An 18766-nucleotide genomic window follows, 5' to 3' on the forward strand; every position below is an offset into this window, starting at 1 on the left:
TCTCTAAAGCTAGTGACAATAATGCAAAATGAACATTTTCCATTTCTGCCAGGAGTTTCAAACCCACGTGTTTCTAGCACCACCCGCTGCTTTTAATCCTAATAGGACTTATAACTGCTTTTGTTTGTGCTTTATTTCCCCAGGATCTACTAACGTTTAAAAGAAAACCTTTATTAAGTAAATGGAAGATGGAGTTCAGGTATATCTGTCTGTCCCTTTCTTTTGCTGAGCATGTTGATGTTTCCTGTGCAAAGAGATCTTTTGGCTTCTGCTTAGTCTTAATGAGGAAAGTGCTAAGTTGCTTTAAAAATTGAAAATTGAGCAGTCAGTATTTTACAAAAACTTGGCATTTTTAACTCTATAATAAAGTCCTTATGCAGTGACAGAACTACACTGAAATGAGACGCTCTATCTTTAAGAGGTTTTGCAGTCTTTGCTAATCATTTAAACAGTGAGAAACTACTTTCAGTGTAATTGACTTTTAAAGTCTTAATTAAGAGCTTTATGTTTGAATGTTTATCGGGATAAGAGGCATTTAGGTGAACAGGTAGAGTGAATAGGGTGAGTGGCTGGCTTGCAAGATATCCTGAATGACTGAATGGCAACAGAGAGATGTCTGAGGTCAGGGAATAAATATGAAGTGATTGTCAGCATGGGTGTTTCAGGTGCAGGCAGTGATGCCCGGGATTTATTTTTTTTTCAGAGTGTACAGCTTGCGAAGTACCAAGTGACTGATCTTGCAGAAGTGTGCAGGCATTTGTTGTGGACTCTGGCTGCTCTGCCAAGTTGCGGCTCCTCTTGCCTCTCTCTCTCTGGTGGGAGCTGGCTTTTTACCCACCTGGGGGAGGTCACCGGGCCCTCACAACTCTTCCATGGGTGCCAGTACAACAAAGGTAATTCGTAGTAGTGGGGCAGTGGCAGCTAATTGCCCACAAAGCACAGGGCAATAAAGAGGAAGCTTTGCAAAGGAAATCATTTGGCTTTGTTGCAGCAAGTAGATGAGAAGGGGGAACACAGAGGAGGTTTTGATTACCTTTCCTTGGCTTCCTTTTCTGTGTAGATTGAAACAAGTGCAAGTTCGTACACCAGTAGTTTATAGGTCAGGTTCCAGGCTCCCTGCCTGCCTTGTTTGGTTTCGGCAAAGTCTGGTGTGGTTTCAGTGAGGCCGCTAAAATGGGACATGGATTTGCTCAGTGAGAGATTAAGAAGGATTCGGTGTTCACAGCCAGAGAGCAGCAGATGGAGAAAGCAAGTCCCGCCTGTAGGAGCGACAGCAGCCTCTCCGGCTCCTCGGTCTTTGGGATCGTGGCACGGCATACCTACGTGGTCCCAGAGATGGCAGTGCTGTTGCTTGTGCTGACAGGTGGCGAGTCATCTCCTCCTCACCCCTTATATGATCTACTTGGGGTCAGGGAGCTCTGTTCCTGCTATTCATGTGTCTGTCTGAAGAATGAGGTCCTGCTCAAGATGAATAAATTGTGAAATAACTTAATTTTTCCTTTGTATTTTCATCCTTTGTTATTTTAATAGAGACGTAGTAGCAGTCAGCTTAGCCTTAACATGTTGGGAACTGGTGATCATCACTAATGTATAGTAAGTGTCCTCTGAGATCAGAAGGCAGAGAGAAAGGAGCAAGTCGTAGATATCCTGCAGAGAACTGAGCTACAAGCAGCAGGGAAGAACTAAAGAAAAGAGGCGTTTTCTTACAAACTTTAGACTTCAATAGACAGATAAGTTGCACAGTCTCCTATTACAAAGCAGTAGGTAAGGAGGGTAAGAGGAATTAAAGTATTTGAGAGTATGTGAAGTGGATAGATAATGTATTTTAGCCAAACATTTTTGTGGCTAAGAATTAAAACTGGATATAACCAAACAGCAAAGAAAAGTAGCTCTGAGTCTGGACTTACTGAAAGATCATTCCCCTTTTCCCCAGCCATATTTTTTTTATTCGCCTAATTGTGTTCTCATCCTCCTCTAACTTGTCCACTTTGCATCTTTAATAAGGAAGAGAACTTGTGCCAAAACCCTGAACCCTGAATATATGTGCATACATACTTTCAGACTGGCTGCTATGCTGTTCCCCTCTCTCCAACTCCCCATCCTCAACTCTTGTTAGGTTATGGTCACTATCAAATTGTATATAAGAGATTCTTAAAGTCTATTTATAATATTGGCCATAGCCAAGCTGTAGTGAAGTCCAGATTGTCAAACAGGTTGTAAACCCAAATCTCCCTTTTTAAACATCGAGTCCACTTCAATATAGTCATTGCCTAGACTGACAAAATTTTTACCAGGTACATGGATCATCAGTGTTTAAGTAGTTCTAAAGATGGCTGGCAAAATTGGAGGGAAAAAAACCCCAAAGCCAACATAAACCACTAGCCTCCTTCCTGCACTCTCATTTTCTTCTTCCTGTAAATGTGACTTTAGAAACGTGTTTAGAGATAGGATCAGAAAGGACATATTGTGTTCTGTGTCTCCAGAACAGACTAATCAAAGAAACTCGGTATTAAAAAACTTGTATCTGTATCCATTTAGGTACACTTTTTCCTGTCAAAGGGCTTTTATTGATGCTGGAGGTGAAGTCACCGGGTTGGCGAAATAGCCTCCCAGCTGGTTAAGGGATAAACTTGTTGAACTCTGGCACAGTCTTCTGAACACATAAGTTTGAATGTTAGTGAAATTGACAGATGATTAACCCAAGTCTCTCTGGATTCAGATCAACTACAGCTGATCAATTTAAGGAAGACTTTCTGTTCCTGCAGCCTTTTTTGATAGCCTATTCAATTTTGTATTGTTCAGATAGATTCCTTTTTTACTAGCATAAGATTTTTGAAGCAAATTCTGGAATTCTTTCTTTTTCAAAGAATTTCTTTATATAACAGCAAATATTCTTTCTGTTTCTGTCATTCAAACTCACTAGCCCCAAAATATCAGGAACTTAGATTTTATTAATACAGAAGGGCTGTAATAGGATATAAACCCAATTGATATTACAAACATTTTTACAAGACAACTAAAACCTTCTATCTGCATGAAATGAAAGAGTAGTAAAATTAATTGGATACAGTTGGCATTCTTCCCACTTCCTGCCTACAACTTTTGGACTTGCAACAGAAAATAAATTTTTACTGAAGAAATAAGAGCAATGAGGATGTTTTTGAAGTGGGCAGTAGAATTTCTCTAAAATTCTCATTAGGTGTGTATAAAAAGGCAGATTTTTCATGTTGGGTATGATTTTTAAATGATGGTTCTGTAACTGAAATGTTGACAGTTTAATAATTAAACATTCTGTCAGTCTGCATTTGAGATAATCATTGATTTTTCAAATGTGACTGGTTATGAAATCTGTCCTACATGATGTTCTAACATGACAACTGTGTTGAAGTTAGAATGGGGAAAGTTGGGGATTTTATGTTCTATTTTTGCTAAAATAGAGAAGGAACGTTGATACATAAACTGCTAAGTTTTAAAAATGGCAAAAATAATTAACATATATTGCAATTAACCAAAGAAGACTGAGACAACGTGCTTTTGCCCTATTGAAACAAATCAAGATTATTAGACTTCCTTGGCTTTTGATTCCCAACTCTGTTCACGTAAACTTGCTTTTACAAAGCATTATAGGGTTGGATTAGGTTTGGTTCTTTGGAGTGGGGTTTGGGGTTTTGTTTTGGTTTAAGTTCTTTTTGATGGAATTACCTATTTTTCTGATGGAGAGTTCTTCTCTAAGAATATTTTGACCACCTCTTTTTTTTTTCTTTTTTTTCTTTTTTTTTTTTTTTTCTCTCAAGTATTTACAGGCTGTTTTACAGCCAGCCCTTTCCTAAAGCACATTTTGAAATTGGCCTTCGCTTATGCTGCCCTGACTGGAGAACCAGGCTTTCAGATTGAAGTGTTTCTAGTTAGAAGCACATAAACTTGAAAAGATCACCAAAACTAGACAGGCTGTGTAATTGTTTTAATTCCTAGACATATAAAGCTGTTAATGTTGCATACAGAGAATTCAACCACTAATAAAAATGTTTTATGTTTCTTATTTGTTTGTCCTGGACAGAACCTGTAGGGTTCTGATTTATTCCTGAAACAGCAAAACATTAGTTTACCACTACTGCCATTTAGTGGTCTATATATGATTATCTGGTATATTACTGCATAGTTTCTTTGTCATCTGTCAGGATAAAATCTAGCACTTTACATACTAGAGAGTGATAACGTCGTGTTCTCCAAAGGTTAATTATGTTGCAGCTAAAGCAAACTTCTAAAGCAACTTTCTTGTAATTTTTAGTATCTTGGTGGTTGTGGTTGTTGTTTTAATCAGTGCAGGTACAAATACATTTACTTTAAATGTCTTTAAAAAACAGCATATTTGTTTCTCCTCTAGTCTTACACAAAACCAAGTAATGGGATTTTTCTTCCAATTGTTAACAGGCAAGCACAAGCTGTTTGCATTCCAGCAATTCACCTGCACATGACTGCAGCCACCATGCAAGTCAGCCAGAAGGATTTTGAAAAGGCTCAAGAACAACTGAAGCTTTTGAAAAAGGACCCTGGGAATGAAACGAAGTTGAAGCTCTACGCTTTGTTTAAACAGGTAGGCTTGACTTATTTTGTTTTGTAAGGGGCATTTATAATCTGAGGGGATGGACCTGTGAAATATTTAGTTAAAGTAGGCATTGTTCAAATGTGTTGTGTCTTAACAAGCTCTTCATTTCAAGTGCTCAAATTCTGTTCTTGAAATGCCATCCCCTCAAACCCTGTCTGAATTCTGAGGGAAGCCAAATCTTTTTCATATTATAAATGATGCTGTGAATAGAAACCTCTATTCAAAGAAATAGAGCCAATTTACATCAATTGTGTGATGCCTTCCTTATAATATAGCATATATTGATGCAGCTCTGTAAAATGGCTTATGCCTAGAAAAAAAAGTGTGCCACATGCTTCCTCTTAAATTTATTGTGTCTACAGTCAGTCAGCTGGGCCTATAATATAACGGCGTTGGCATTTGAAAGTTGATTTCTGGGGTTGTTTTTTTTTTTCTTTCTTTTTTTGTGTGGTAGTTGTAGTGTTGGTATAGTTTGGTTTTTGGTTTTGTTTTTTTAAATTCAAGGAACTGTTCCACACTTTAAGTGAAGGTTATTCATTACTACAGCATGGAAGGAGACCTTTGCAGAAAAAGCTGCAAGCCCTTAGCAGGGTTTGTACTGGTATTTGGGGAAGTATTTGTGGATCAAGATTGGCTGCAGGGTCAGTACAGGCTGTGGCTTGTTATATTGAAGAAGGCAATCAATCTCTCCTTTAAATAAAAACTTAGCTGACTGTTCCAGGTAGTTTTATTAACTAATAATAATGAGCTGATAAATGTATTCATTCTTTCCTGCCTCCCACTTGAAATATTTCTCTCTGATAGTGTACTTTTCTTCTGGAAAACTGATCCTAGAATACTTCAAGATAGCTCAGACTCTTGTGGTTCAACTGTTTCAGCACCCTTGCTCTTAGTAGGGCCAACTTTGAAGTAAGATCCAGCTTAATAGATCCTATGCAATGGTTTCCTCACATGACTTACAAGTCTTTAACTTTCTTTTTAAGTGTAAAACTTCCACAATTTTTGAGATAGGAGAACTTAACATGCATTGGCATTTCGGAAACTAGTGTCTCATATTGGTTAGGTGCTTCTGAAAGCCCAGCACCAGGTATGAAGAAATAGCATATAGGGAAAACTTCATGGTATGCGAACTATCTGAATATTGCTCAGCCAGTAGGTATTCCTTCTGTCTCAAGGTTGAATTCTGTATCCTGATCAGATAAATATTCCTAACAGTTCTCGTCTTTTCTACTGAGGCATATGAACATTAATCAAAGGTTTAAAGAAGTTTTGTTTCACTCTCTTTTTAGGCTACTGAAGGTCCCTGCAATTCTCCAAAACCAGGTATGCTGGACTTCGTCAAGAAAGCCAAGTGGGATGCTTGGAATTCTCTTGGCACTTTGTCTCAGGTGACAATGCTTATAATTTCACTTAAATACTTTACCTTGAAATGCTGTGTCTGTAAGTGAATGGCTGATGTCTAAACATATTACATGCTAGTTGAGTGACTGCTTCTGACACCAAGCTGTTTTGCACTGTATTCTACAGTCATTTCACTGCTTCAGTGTTTGGAGTTGTTTGGTTTTTTTTTTTAACTTTGTAAGCCTATTTCTACATCATTACCACCAGCTTGTACCAGTGTAAGATATCTTACATATTTGTTGACTTTCAATAAAAATAGTGTTTTTCACACTGTTCTGTTCTTCCCTTTAAGAAAGATGGATTGAGTTTCTCAGTTCTTCCAACAAAGATCAAGTTTGTGAATCCAGCGTATTGATAACTTTGTCATTTTAAAAAGTCAGTCTCTTATGCCACTGACTAAAAGACTAAAAAAAGTAATCTATTGAGACCCTCTCATTCTTTCTCAGTATATCCTGACATCTTTAATACCTTTTGTAACCTTTAGAGAGGTCTTTACTTCAGATACATAAACGTTCTTTTTTCATGCGGACTGTAATAAGTCGGACATTGCATATAGCTACCACAGTTTCTTCAGCTCCTGTTAAATGAAGGAAGCATAAGCTTTACAAACCAGCTGTGTCACTGCTGCATTAGGCCTGCAGGAGTAGTTTCTGAGGTCAGTCAAAGATATTACTTAATACATAGGGGTTTTTTTGCATGTTTTCTTTTAAAGGAAATAATTCCACAGACATAACATTCTTGTGCTGCTTTGGGCTTTTCAGGGTGTGTTTTGGTTTTTTGTTTGGTGGTTTTTCTTTTTTTAGATGGCTCTGCAGCTTTTAGGAATAGCCAAGAAACACTTCAGCAGAAGAATCTGCTCTTGAAGTTATAGTGGAGAGGGAATTGACAATTTCATGTGCTACAGATTATGGATTATAGAATTGTTCAAAGTATATTATCCTTTCAAGAAAATGGGTTGTAATAACCAAGAACTTACAATTCTTTTAAATCACAGGGAGGCGGGATTCTTTAGGCTTTCACATGCCATGTTTGTGCTAAATGAAAACTAGTGTCTTCAAGCAATTTTAAAATGCCATAGACCCACTTCAGCACTCTTATTTTCAGCAACACGTGTTCTAAAATAATTTTTTTTATTTCGTTGGAGAAATGTCCAACTGGAAAGCAGAAACAAAGGGTCCATAGAAATGTGTAAATGCTGGGTATATGGCAGAGGTCTCTCTGGTAGTCTTTGGCATGGATGGGGACACTTCTCCAACAAAATAAATGTCATCATTTGAACATCTGTGCACTTTTATTTTGTGGATCCATTGCTGCTGCTTTCCAGATGACTTTAAGCATGCTCTGCAGTGTTTAAATACAGTGTGTTCTCTTCCGAACTAGAATACTTTCTAATTGATTTTTTTTTTTCTTTTGTCCTGAAGCGCAGTCCCCTATCCTCTTTCCCCCCAGGTACACATTTTATGACTAGCATAACAAACTGATTGCCATTTCAGCCTTGGATAATCATGTGTGATTTTTTTCTTTTTTTTCCTTTTCCTTCATTATAGGATAATGCCAGGCAGAAATATGCTGAGCTTGTCTCAAGTTTGGTCTCTGCAGAATCTGCTGGCCAAAAGAAAGATGCTTCTCCAGAAGAGGGCAGACATGATGGCTATGAAACAATACTGGTTACCACCAAAAACAATATCACAAAAATAATGTTTAACCGACCTGAAAAGAAAAATGCCATCAACCATAAGGTAAAGAAATTAACTTGGGAAGATTAATGATTTTTTCCTTTCCTGGGTAAGCTACTTAAGTTTTTAAAGAGTCATTACTACGAGTTTAGGAGAACTGACTGCAGGATGACGATCTGAATTTTATGAGAGCTTAGTGTCTTGACTCAGATGACAACCTAAGGAATAAATATCCAGTACAAAATTAAACCATTCAGTTAAAATTTAATAGATTTGGCTTTTCTGTGTCTTTTTGGTTTTGTTTTTTTTCCAACTTATAGGATTACAGTCTGCACTAAACTAAAATGGCAAACTGCAGGAAGACTAGCCTGTTTTGTGGATCCAAGGTTTGCCTGTAGCCTTATGTATAACAAAGTGTGTGCAGCCTACTTTGGCTCAGCACTGTCATGCGTATGTCTAGATAGTCTTCTGGTTCCCATAGCTGTCTTCATGAGGAAGTCCATCCTGTTGGAAACATGATCATCCTGTTTCACAGCTGCAAAGCTACCAGAACAGGGACTTCACCCCATTGCTGCAAATTCTTTAATATATTATTTTACCCACCTTAACTACTTCTCACATTTTAAAACTAGCTGTTTTCAGTTAATGTCTGTTTTCCAAAGAACCTTATTTTGTCCTTTAGATTTGCATCGGAAGTCTTGAGCATTGCAACCGTGTGTCTTCGTGGTCAGAAGTGCCTCACATGTAATACTTAAGTTTTTGTGGATGCAAATTTTTTTCATACTTAAAAGGATCATAGTTCCTTATGGATCCATAGGATCTCTCAAGTTCCCTGTTGTCAGTATGAATCTCCTTTTTATGATGTCTTGCAGCATCACATTTGTATTTTGTTGATTTTCTTCTGATGCAGATGTACAGAGAAATTATCAAAGCACTTGAAGAAGCTGGAAAAGACGATTCTACAATAGCAGTTATTACTGGTAACTCACTTCATATGCCGCTCTTGGATTTATTTTATATTATGCCAAAGTACAGTACTGACATGAACTATCTACCCGTATTTAGACTTAGACAGAATTGTGTAAGGGATGAAATTCTTTCTTCTAGTATAGACCAAAGATTTTTCCGAAGTGTTTTGGCAAAATTCATTCAAGGTGGTTATTCAAATTCTTTAGCAAGCTTGCTGTTACATCAAAACATCTTTCTGACATGAGAAGATAGACATGGAATACTCTTAAGACCTTTATGATTTTTAAGTAGCTGATATATCTGCACCACATCATCTTCGCTACTGCTTTTGAAGTTCATTGGTATGGGGTTAGTCAATTTTCTCTGCTGCTGTGATACACTAGAACCTACTGAAAACAGGGCCTCAAATCCTGCACTGGCATGGCCAATAGAATGTTTACACTGCATGTTTACCTACGATCATCAGAAAAAAGTGATGCTTTATATTGTTTTTGTTTTTTTTTTTTTTCTGGGGCTGCCATAGGAAAGGATTTGCCAGGCAAGCTGCAACCTGGCCCAGCTGTGTACATCCCAGTCACCAGATGTGTGCAGCTGGATGACTGCAGTGACAATGTGAAAGGGCAGCCCAAACTCATGCTGCCTTTAAAGTCTAGCTGCTCTGGAGACACATCATTTGGATCCTCTAGAGGACCGTTTGGTCCATCTCTGACGCTGGCTGAGCGATACAGTGGCAAAAGCAGGCAGAAGGGAGAGAATGGCCGAGGGCAGGCGCTGCCCGTCTGGTCCATCCTTGTCGCAGATAGTTGTGCGTTTAGGAAGTTAGCCAAAGCTTGAGCTTTGGCTGGCAGCTAAGTAGTGTGGATGCAAAGTGAATGTGGGCTTAAGCCCATTTACTCGTTGCTTCTGAGGTAATACGTATTCTTCTCCACTTTCTTCTTTACCAGCACCTTGTATTCCCAGGGTGCTGAGCTTTCTTTCAGTAGCAGTGACTCGGCACAGCCCTTGCAAAATGAGAAGGGTAATTCACACGCTGGAATGTCTAACACGTGTACAGTTAGGTGTAAATGGCAAACACCCCTGCACAAACCTTTCTGTTGCATTTTACATAGTTAGGAAGAGCAATGCAGCATAAAATAATGGATGTGCTAACCAGTGAAAGGTCTCATCCTGTGAATGTCCTCATGGAACACAGGATGATTTAGGCAATTAAATCATGCAGTCTAGCTTTTAAATACTCCTTGCTTTTTTGATGGTGCCTCAAACTGACTTACACGTTCACTAACAGGTTGTTTGCTTCTTATTGAAGAATATGTATTTCAGTACAGTGATTTCAATGCAGTGCTGTCGGTCTTATCCTTAGAATGCTGTACCTTTTCCTTAATTGGTCATAAAAAAATGTGAAACTTCTACCCCACATTAAATAGGCTATTCTGTCTACTTTTGATTCCTTCATCAGTTTGAAGAGAGATGCATAAACTTACATGTCCATTTTCCTGTTTAAAAAAAAGTTTCTCCCATCTTACTGTGTGAATGATTGTGAATTGATAGGAAAAAAAAAAAAAAACCAACCGTGAGCAAGTATGGAGGGAAGGAAATTTTATTTTTTTTTCCATCTGACACTGTTATGGAAAAAAGAATTTTTTTTTTTCCCCCTCAGGTCTTTCCAATTTAATATTCTTTGGCTTTTTGCCCATTGTTTTTCAGTGAATTGTCAGTCAAAAATTATTTTTAAACCATAGATGTCCTTTAAGGTAAGGTTGAGACAGTCCCTCTAATTACTTAATAAAGTTAGACACTTAGAATGAAATTTTTTTGTAAATGTAATAAACGGAAGCTTCTCTTTTCTTACCTACTCAGAAGCCATTGGTGCATTTATTCATATGTGTTCTCTGCAGGAAATGGAGACTACTATAGTAGTGGAAATGATCTGAATAATTTTGCTAATATCCAACCTGGGGAAATGGAGAAGATGGCAAAAGATGGAGCAGTATTACTCAAGTAGGACATCTTGGTTTCAGATATCCATAAGTTACTGTGATAGGTAAAATAAAATTTGCAGGCATTGTTAGAAAACATGACAGCAGGTGCCCATTTATGCTACAATACCTCCATTGAAATCACCATGTCTAAGGCCTCACCATGTGCATAAACACAGAGATCGTGTGGGAGAAGTAGTATTAATTGTGTGAAATAAATGAGGAAATAAGATGAGTATTATAAATCTTTTAAAGTACAGTGATGCTAAAGACTCAATTCTGGTTTTTAGTCCCCAAAGTACATGCAAATAAAATGACAAAAACATTATTTTGACTGTATAGTTTGTAAGCTGCAATGAAAAATTTGTGGGATTTTTGCTGTCCAACATTGTCTACACTAGCAGGACATGCCAAAATACCTCACTGTCAGACTACTTTGAATAGAGATGAGGTGTGATGAACTTGTTCAAAATTGCCCAGGAATTCTGAGATCTTGGTTCCATCTTTGAGTCTGAATCTACCTGTTAAACTAATTTATTTTCTATGCTAAGGAGATCACGTGTGTCATCTGACACAGTGGCTGAAATGTTTTTTTGGGGACAAACAGGTTTCTTTCATCCCTATTGAAGCAGATTTTGTCTTCTCTTTTACTTCTGTGTGTGATGATTACATCTGAGGGATGCTTGCAAGTTGTATTTCTCCCTCAAGCACTTGCAACTGATGGAAAATCTAAAATAGGTGGAAAAGCAAACAATGTTTTTGATTTATATTTTAAAGACGAACTGCAATTAAAGTACTCAGTTTTGCAGCTTTTACTTAGGCAAGCTGCCTGTGGATCACAGTTGCTCCTACAAAGTGATAATCCTGCAGTCCAAATCTGTTGCAAAGATGTTATTGAGTGGTATCTGGCAAGCGTTGCAGCCTGCAGTGTTTTGTAGGGTGTTCAACACGATGCATAGTTTCACGTGTACTTTATGGTCTTTCAGCTTGCTCTCTGAGATGACTGTATTTGCTACGCTGTTACTATTACACAAGCACAGTGCTTTCTTACGACTGATGTACAGAGATGCCAGAGAAGTGGAGTTCTTACAACACTGCTGGCTTTTGAAAAATACTATTTTTTGAGAATGTACTTTGCACTTCTTGGATGGAGTAGTAGCTGTCAAATGAAACAAAGCGCTGTTTCTCAAACTCGGGCAGAGCAGCACTTGGGAATTCTGTATTGTGGTAGCGTCACAATTTTGGTGCCTGCTGGGGCTTCACTGCAGAACAGCATCTGCGAAGGGAATGGAAATCCCATGGGTGGATTTGGGATGGACGTATAGGAAGATAGACAGGGCGAAAGACTGTTCTTGTTAGTGGGCTGTATTCAGTAACTGTAGCTTAAGAGGACAGCACTTTCATCACTTGATTGTAGGAACTAGGAAAGCTGTGCTGACATGTACATGTTTGATTCTTAGTGGGTCAGGAAATGCAGGTATTTCAAATACTTCTTTCTTTCTTTGTCAGAAATCATTTGGGAAAGGGACAAAAACATATGCTGTGTAGAATCTTGCGCATAGTTTTTTGTTATGCAGTATCTAATCACCTGTTTTGAAAGGTGTTTGTATTTGATGAAAAAGACTAGGATGTGTCTCTTACATTCTGTCTTTCCTTCTCTCTAGAGAGTTTGTGGGTCATTTTATTGATTTTCCCAAACCACTGATTGCAGTGGTAAATGGTCCAGCTGTTGGAATCTGTGTAACAGTCCTTGGATTGTGTGACATTGTCTATGCTTCTGACAGGGTAAGTACATTACGTAGCTGATCCCAAGGCAGTCTTTAAGCCTCTTTCTGTAGGAAATATTATTTGGTTTGGGTTAATCTGACAGAAAAGTACACACAGATGTAAAGGCTTCTTATATCATGTCAAGGAACACCTATATTAATTACCAGCACAGGGGTGCATCAGCCAGTGGTTAACGTGCGTGGAATTTCCCTACTCTAGTTATGGTTATCAAGTTACCAACTCCAGTTTAGAAACTCTTTACTGTATCAGTGGGTAAAGTAAAGAGTAGCTGATGTGAAATAATGGTTGTAAGGCCCCTTTCAGGTGTGGGAAGGGGAGCAAAAGATTATTATGGAATGGAAGTGCAGTAACTGGCATTTTATCTAATCTGAGTTCCAAAGTAACTTTGAAAGAGCTTTGGTTTATTCAGCTTAAGTTTCTTTTTAAGGTAACTTGCCAAATACATAACCAAAAGCTATATCAAGGCATAGCACAGAATCCTATTTTATGGCTTATTTTTTATATTCTGTACTGTTCATTTGTATAAGGTTATTAAACAAATACAGAACTTAGCCCAAGGTCTTAATTAATTTTAGGCAGTCTCTTGCTTGCAGAATCATAGAATCGTTATTGCTGGAAAAGACACTTAAGATTATCAAGTCCAACTGTTACCTAACTCTACCAGGCCCACTTCTAAACCATGTCCCTGAGCACCATATCTAGATGGCTTTTAAATATATCCAAGGATGGTGATTCAACCACTTCCCTAGGCAGCCTGTTCCGGTCTCTGATAACCCTTTCAGTGTAGAAGTTTTTCCAAACGTCTAACCTAAACCTCCCCTGGCACAACTTGACACCATTTCCTCCTGTCCTATGGGTTTTAACTTGTGAGAAGAGACCTACCTCCTTTCAGGTAGTTGTAGAGAGCAATAAGGTCTCCCCTCAGCCTCCTTTTCTTCAGACTAAACAACCCCAAGTCCCTCAGCTGCTCCTTATAAGACTTATTCTCAAGACCCTTCACCAGCTTTGTTGCTCTTCTCTGGACACGATCCAGCACCTCAGTGTCCTTCTTACACTGTGGCGCCCAAAATTGAACACAGAAGTGTTTATGATGGGTAGTACGTTGATTCCTGCCTCAGCACTGTGTCACATTTTTCCTCAAAGTCCCTGATGGAATGGGTTTGTCACTATGCCACTTAGGGAAAATTGAGCTGCAAGGGATGAACTCCTTTTGCTTGCCCCATAACAGGATCAGCTAGGACCATGTCACTCCTGATATACGCTTGTATAATGTGCATGATTTATGCAGTCTATTCCAGTCCCTAGATCTTTTCTTTTACTAGAAAATTGTTGGGTTCTCCCTCTTGTGCCCCTCCCATATTCTCAGCCAGATACTCCCAGAGCAGATCATTACCAACCACATTTACAGGACACTGTGCAGCCCAGTCTGACAACAGATCAGCATTTTGAGTGGACAGTTAACATTGCCTTCTGCACGGGATTTTCCTCCGGTTCTTGGGGCACCAGTTTGTACCCCTGGTGTAGTTCATCTCCCCTTGCTAAAGCAGGGCCAATTGCACTAGCCTGTATCCTGGCAGATGTTGTCTAATCTTTTCTTACAATGATGTAATTGTGACTTTCTTCCTAGGAAGTCTATTGATCTGTCTTACTGTACTGCAGATGGCTGTACAGTAAGAGGTGATTACCTTCTGTTACAGTGAAAGCTGCATTGGCAACTTGTGCGTTCTTTGTGTATCAGTTCATGTTTTTAAATGGTAATAAAGGCAATCGTTTTGTCTTCCTTGCTTAAAGTTGATGCAAGTTGTCAAAACATAAAATTCTGCACTTCAGTTCTAACTTGCTATTAGGGTATTGTTTTGTATGATCCCATGATGCATTTCTGCCACAGGTTCTTTTTAAATTTGCATAAAATTTGAGAAAATAAGATCCAATGACTTGAATTTTTCAGGAGCAGAATAAACTTAGTGTGCCTTCAAAAAGCAAATTGCTCTTTGCCTCTTAAGTTATTTGGGCTATGTATTTAATAACTTTTAGCGCAGATGTGTGTGAACATCTATTCTGTAAAGATTTTGCACATGCAAATTAGTTTCTTTAAGCACTGTATTCAAATAAGGTAACTTCAACAGGGTTGTTGTGATAAGGAAATTGAATTATACAGACAAAGTCAGCTCTTGGGTGCATTGAGAGGATGAAGCAGTGTTACCGGATGGTATTTAAAGAATATTACGGTAACAGTTCAAATGTATTTCCGGTCAACTCTGTCACAGTAAAAGCCTTAAAAAGAAAATTAAGTCCTAGTACTTTAGTCTTGTGCTCTGTTGTAAGATTTGCTTTGTTTTGTTCTTTTTTTGGTTTGGTTTGGTTTGTTTTTTTTTTCTCCAGGCTACATTTCACAGCCCATTTAGTCAACTTGGACAGAGCCCAGAAGGATGTTCCTCTTACCTATTTCCAAAAATCATGGGCTTAGCTAAGGTAAGAATGTCCCCACTGTATGTGGGACCATGTGACCTTTATGTGTTGGTACCTCCAACAGTGGAGCAAGCGGAGTCACAGCAAGAGCCCTCAAAGAAAGCTCCTGTTTGCATCTTTTGAAACAAAGATCAAGAAATGTAATGACAGTGTCAGCACAGGCACCGTAACAGAGTATTGACCACTTGTAAAGCCATACCGTGATACCAGTGAAGGGTTGTTTTTTTTCTCTTGCCTTCCTCCACATTCTTGAGATGATTTCTGTATGGCAAAAGGTGGTATCTTTCTTCCAGCAATGGGAGGGAATGATGTGAAGAAGGATTAAAAAAAGAAAATAAGAGCACTCTGAAGAAATGTCTTGGTAGGCTGCTTTTATCAGGCAGGGGAGCAAGTGTTACAGTTGTTTCTGCCAGCCCTGTGGGAAACTTGTATTCAACGATTCTTCCAAATGTGAGTGTGAAGCAATCCATTTGTATATTTACTTCCAGACTTTTTAGATTATCTATTTTGTTCTAATATATATTGGTCTTCTGTCCAGACTCTTATTTTCTGTCTGCTGTAGAAATAAGGAAATTAAATAATAGTAATTAAAAAAATAGGAAGAAAAAAAAAGACAGCAGAATCTAAATTTTCTTTTCTTAGAACAGGGTAATTCCCTTCCTGCTTCTCTTGATATCCCACAGAAAAAAATGGATAGTTTCAAACACTGCATTAATATAGCGCATTTTTTTTGAGCAGAGTTTAAATCTATAAGGAGTAGAGCCAGTGCTTCATGAACATCCGAGAATCAAGGGTAGTCTCTTCAGTGAGATAACCTACCAGTATATGTTTTAGAAATCTTGGAGTCACTGCAGGAAGTGAACACACACATTTATGATGAGGTAATTTCAAGTGACAACCTTGGAGCTCTGCTCACAAAGACATGTAGACTCTTGGTGAACAATAGGAGCTGGAGACCAGTCACTAGTGGTGTACCCCAGGGGTTGGTACTGGGTCTAATACTTACCTGACCTCTTCATTATGGTCTGGATGATGGGACTGAGTATACCTTCAGTAGATGACACAAAACTGAGAGGAACGATTGATACCCAGATGCGTTGCCATTCCAAGGGACCTGGACAGTCTGGATAAATGGAGAATCTCATAGACTTTGGCAAAGGAAAAGGCTAAGTCCTGTACACAGCAGTGCGTGCTGGGGGCTTACTGGCTAGAAAACAGCTTTGCAGAGAATGACCTGTGTGTCCTGGTGGACAGCAAGCTGCCCGTGAGCCAGCAATGCACCCTTGCAGCAAAGAAGGCCACTGGTATCCTGGGTTGCGTTAGATGGAGTGTTGCCAGCAGGTTGAGGGAGGTGACTCTTCACTTCTGCTCAACACTGGTGAGACCACAGCTGGAGTGCTGTGTTTTGGGTCTGGGCTCCAGCTACAAGAGAGACATGGACATACTGGAACAGGACCAGCAGAGAGCTGCGAAGATGATTAAGGCACTGGAGCATATTACATGTGAGAAGAGGCCGAGAGAGCTGGGACTGTATTTCCTGGAGCAGGGAAGGCTTGGGAGAATCTTACCAATGTTTATAAATACCTGATGGGAGGGTGTAAAGAAGATAGAGACAGATTCTTGTCAGTGCTGCCCAGTGACAGGACAAGAGGAAAGGGATACAAATTGAAACACAGAAAATTCCATCTGAATGCAAAAAATAATTTTATAGTGAGGGTGGTGAAACATGGGAACAGGTTGTGCAGAGATGCTGTGAAGTCTTCGTCCTTGGACATACTCAAAACCGAACAGGACACAGTCCTGGGCAGCCTGCTCCAGCTGACCCTGCTTGAGCAGGGGATTTGAACTAGACAGTCTCTGGAGGTCCCTTCCAGCCTCATCTATTCTGTGTTCCTTTCAGAGGGCAGACATTAAGGAGCAAGAAAGTAAAATAAATGTGACTTGGAAGCTTGTACGTCTCCTGTTAGATTACTCAAGTCTTGTGTCTCGTTGAATCACGCTTTCTACTTTTCTTTATATAGGCAAATGAGATTTTGCTTTTCAATAAAAAGCTGACTGCAGCAGAAGCCTGTGCCCAGGGACTTGTGACTGAAGTCTTCCCCGACAGGACTTTTCAGAAGGAAGTTTGGGCAAGATTAGAAGCTTATGCAAGCCTCCCCAAAAATGTCAGTATTTTAAATTTATCTCCGCTTTGTAAGCCTGTAGCATTCCCAGTCCTCCTGCCAAACCTATCCTGTTACTTGGTTTCACTTCATCCTTAGTTGAAATAGCAAGGCTCAGTATATTTTCCTTCAAGCACAGATTTGTCCCTCTCCCTCTACTGCGGTGAAACAAACTTTTCTTCTACCCTGGATGAATCTAAGACAGTGCACCGTACAGAGATTCAATGGCTGAAAAGCCTTAAAAACTAATTAATCCACTTGTAGTCTCTGTGTGCATGCCTTGGGTGGATTCTCTTAGAATTTCTTTTTGGCAATAGTTTAGGTTTAAGAGCCTTACCACTGGTTGTACAATATTAATTGTACTGTGTGCACTGCGGGTGCTCAAGATGAAGCTGGGTGGCTTTACTTTTTGCTGAATTCATTCATCCTGCTCACTGATTTAGGTTTTGCAAAACTACTTGAGTCACAATGGTATTGAGGTCACATCGGAGAAGAGGAGACACTCCTGCCAACTGCTGATAACATAGGTTGCGTTTGGCACTGCAGACAGTTGAACAGGTTTCACTTCTTACACCCATCTACTCTGATTATGAGCACTTAGTGGACTGCTGTTTCGCTTCCCATGAACCTCATCCACCTTATTAGCAGTCTTAGTAATTAAATGCCATAATTACTTGCAGCAAAAAGGTTGACTAAAAGCTAAAAAGTACAATGTTAGTACAACCCTTTTGGAATTCCAGTGTGTTTATTGTGCTATTTTCTGAAACATTAAATTAAGGTATAGAAAACATAACTTCCTAATGTTCCTGTCTTTCTCCTCCAGTCCTTGGCAGTGTCAAAGCAACTGTTACGAAGTGTGGAAAAGGAGAAGCTCCATGAAGTCAACAGTAAAGAGTGTGAAGTCCTGACGGAGAGGTGGTTATCTGATGAATGTATAAATGCTATTGTCAGCTTCTTTCAGAGGAAATCAAAACTCTAATCTTCACCAGTAGAATAATTCACCTTCTGGCAATAGCTTAGTCTGCCCTTATCGTTAATAAACTTTCTCTTCAAGTAATAATTCTTATACCTTTTGATGTGGTGTATTTCTGTTCTCAGTACTGGGTTAAAACTGGTTCATAAAATTAATGAAATGTTATGTGCCTTGGATCCATTATGGATATTTAGGTTGGGGGAAAAAGGTTCATTATTCTGTAGGCAGCAGTGATGTTTCTGAACAATACTGAAGCAGATTGTCTTCCAAAAGAAGCAACAAATTCAATAGCAGCATATTTTGATAGCTCTTCAATAAATCTTACGAGTGATTCCTTTTATTCCTCTGTGGGGAAGGAAATACTGTATTAATGAAAAAATAAATGGAATCATTTAATTACTGTTGTGCTGATTCTTACTCCTTCTGTTAAACATCTGTAGTGAAAGGGAAAGTGGTTCCTGGAGGTGTACTAATATGATAGTTAAGTGAATACTTTTTGTAAGACTAACTTGAAGAGTCTCAAAGATGTTTGTTGTGAGCTTTGTGGCTCTGGTCTTTAAATATATTTTTCCATGAATTGCTACTGTGGCTTCTGGGAAAAGTCCCATTAAAGATAGTGTGACCTCTTCATGTAGCCATTCTGGATTTAAAATAACAAAATTATTTTTTTCAACAGAAAATTTCTCCATGGTTTGTGGGTGCCTTTGGGTAGAGAGTGTACCAGGCACTGCAGAGGACAGAGTCAT

General features: G+C 38.9%; 1 protein-coding gene across 1 annotated transcript; it reads left to right on the top strand.

Annotated features, from left to right (window-relative positions):
* Positions 1 to 146: 146 nt before the first annotated feature.
* ECI2 (enoyl-CoA delta isomerase 2) lies at positions 147 to 18416 on the top strand. The gene is made up of 10 exons (XM_009885242.1): positions 147 to 199; positions 4432 to 4594; positions 5896 to 5994; positions 7555 to 7746; positions 8594 to 8663; positions 10548 to 10650; positions 12293 to 12413; positions 14799 to 14888; positions 16907 to 17050; positions 17871 to 18416. Exons 1-10 carry the CDS (start codon positions 189 to 191, stop codon positions 18024 to 18026), a joined length of 1149 nt encoding a protein of 382 aa, XP_009883544.1. The 5' UTR covers positions 147 to 188; the 3' UTR covers positions 18027 to 18416.
* The last annotated feature ends 350 nt before the right edge of the window (positions 18417 to 18766 follow it).

The sequence above is a fragment of the Charadrius vociferus genome, unplaced genomic scaffold (assembly GCF_000708025.1).
Source record: "Charadrius vociferus isolate BGI_N301 unplaced genomic scaffold, ASM70802v2 scaffold565, whole genome shotgun sequence".
Taxonomy (NCBI): Eukaryota; Metazoa; Chordata; class Aves; order Charadriiformes; family Charadriidae; genus Charadrius; species Charadrius vociferus.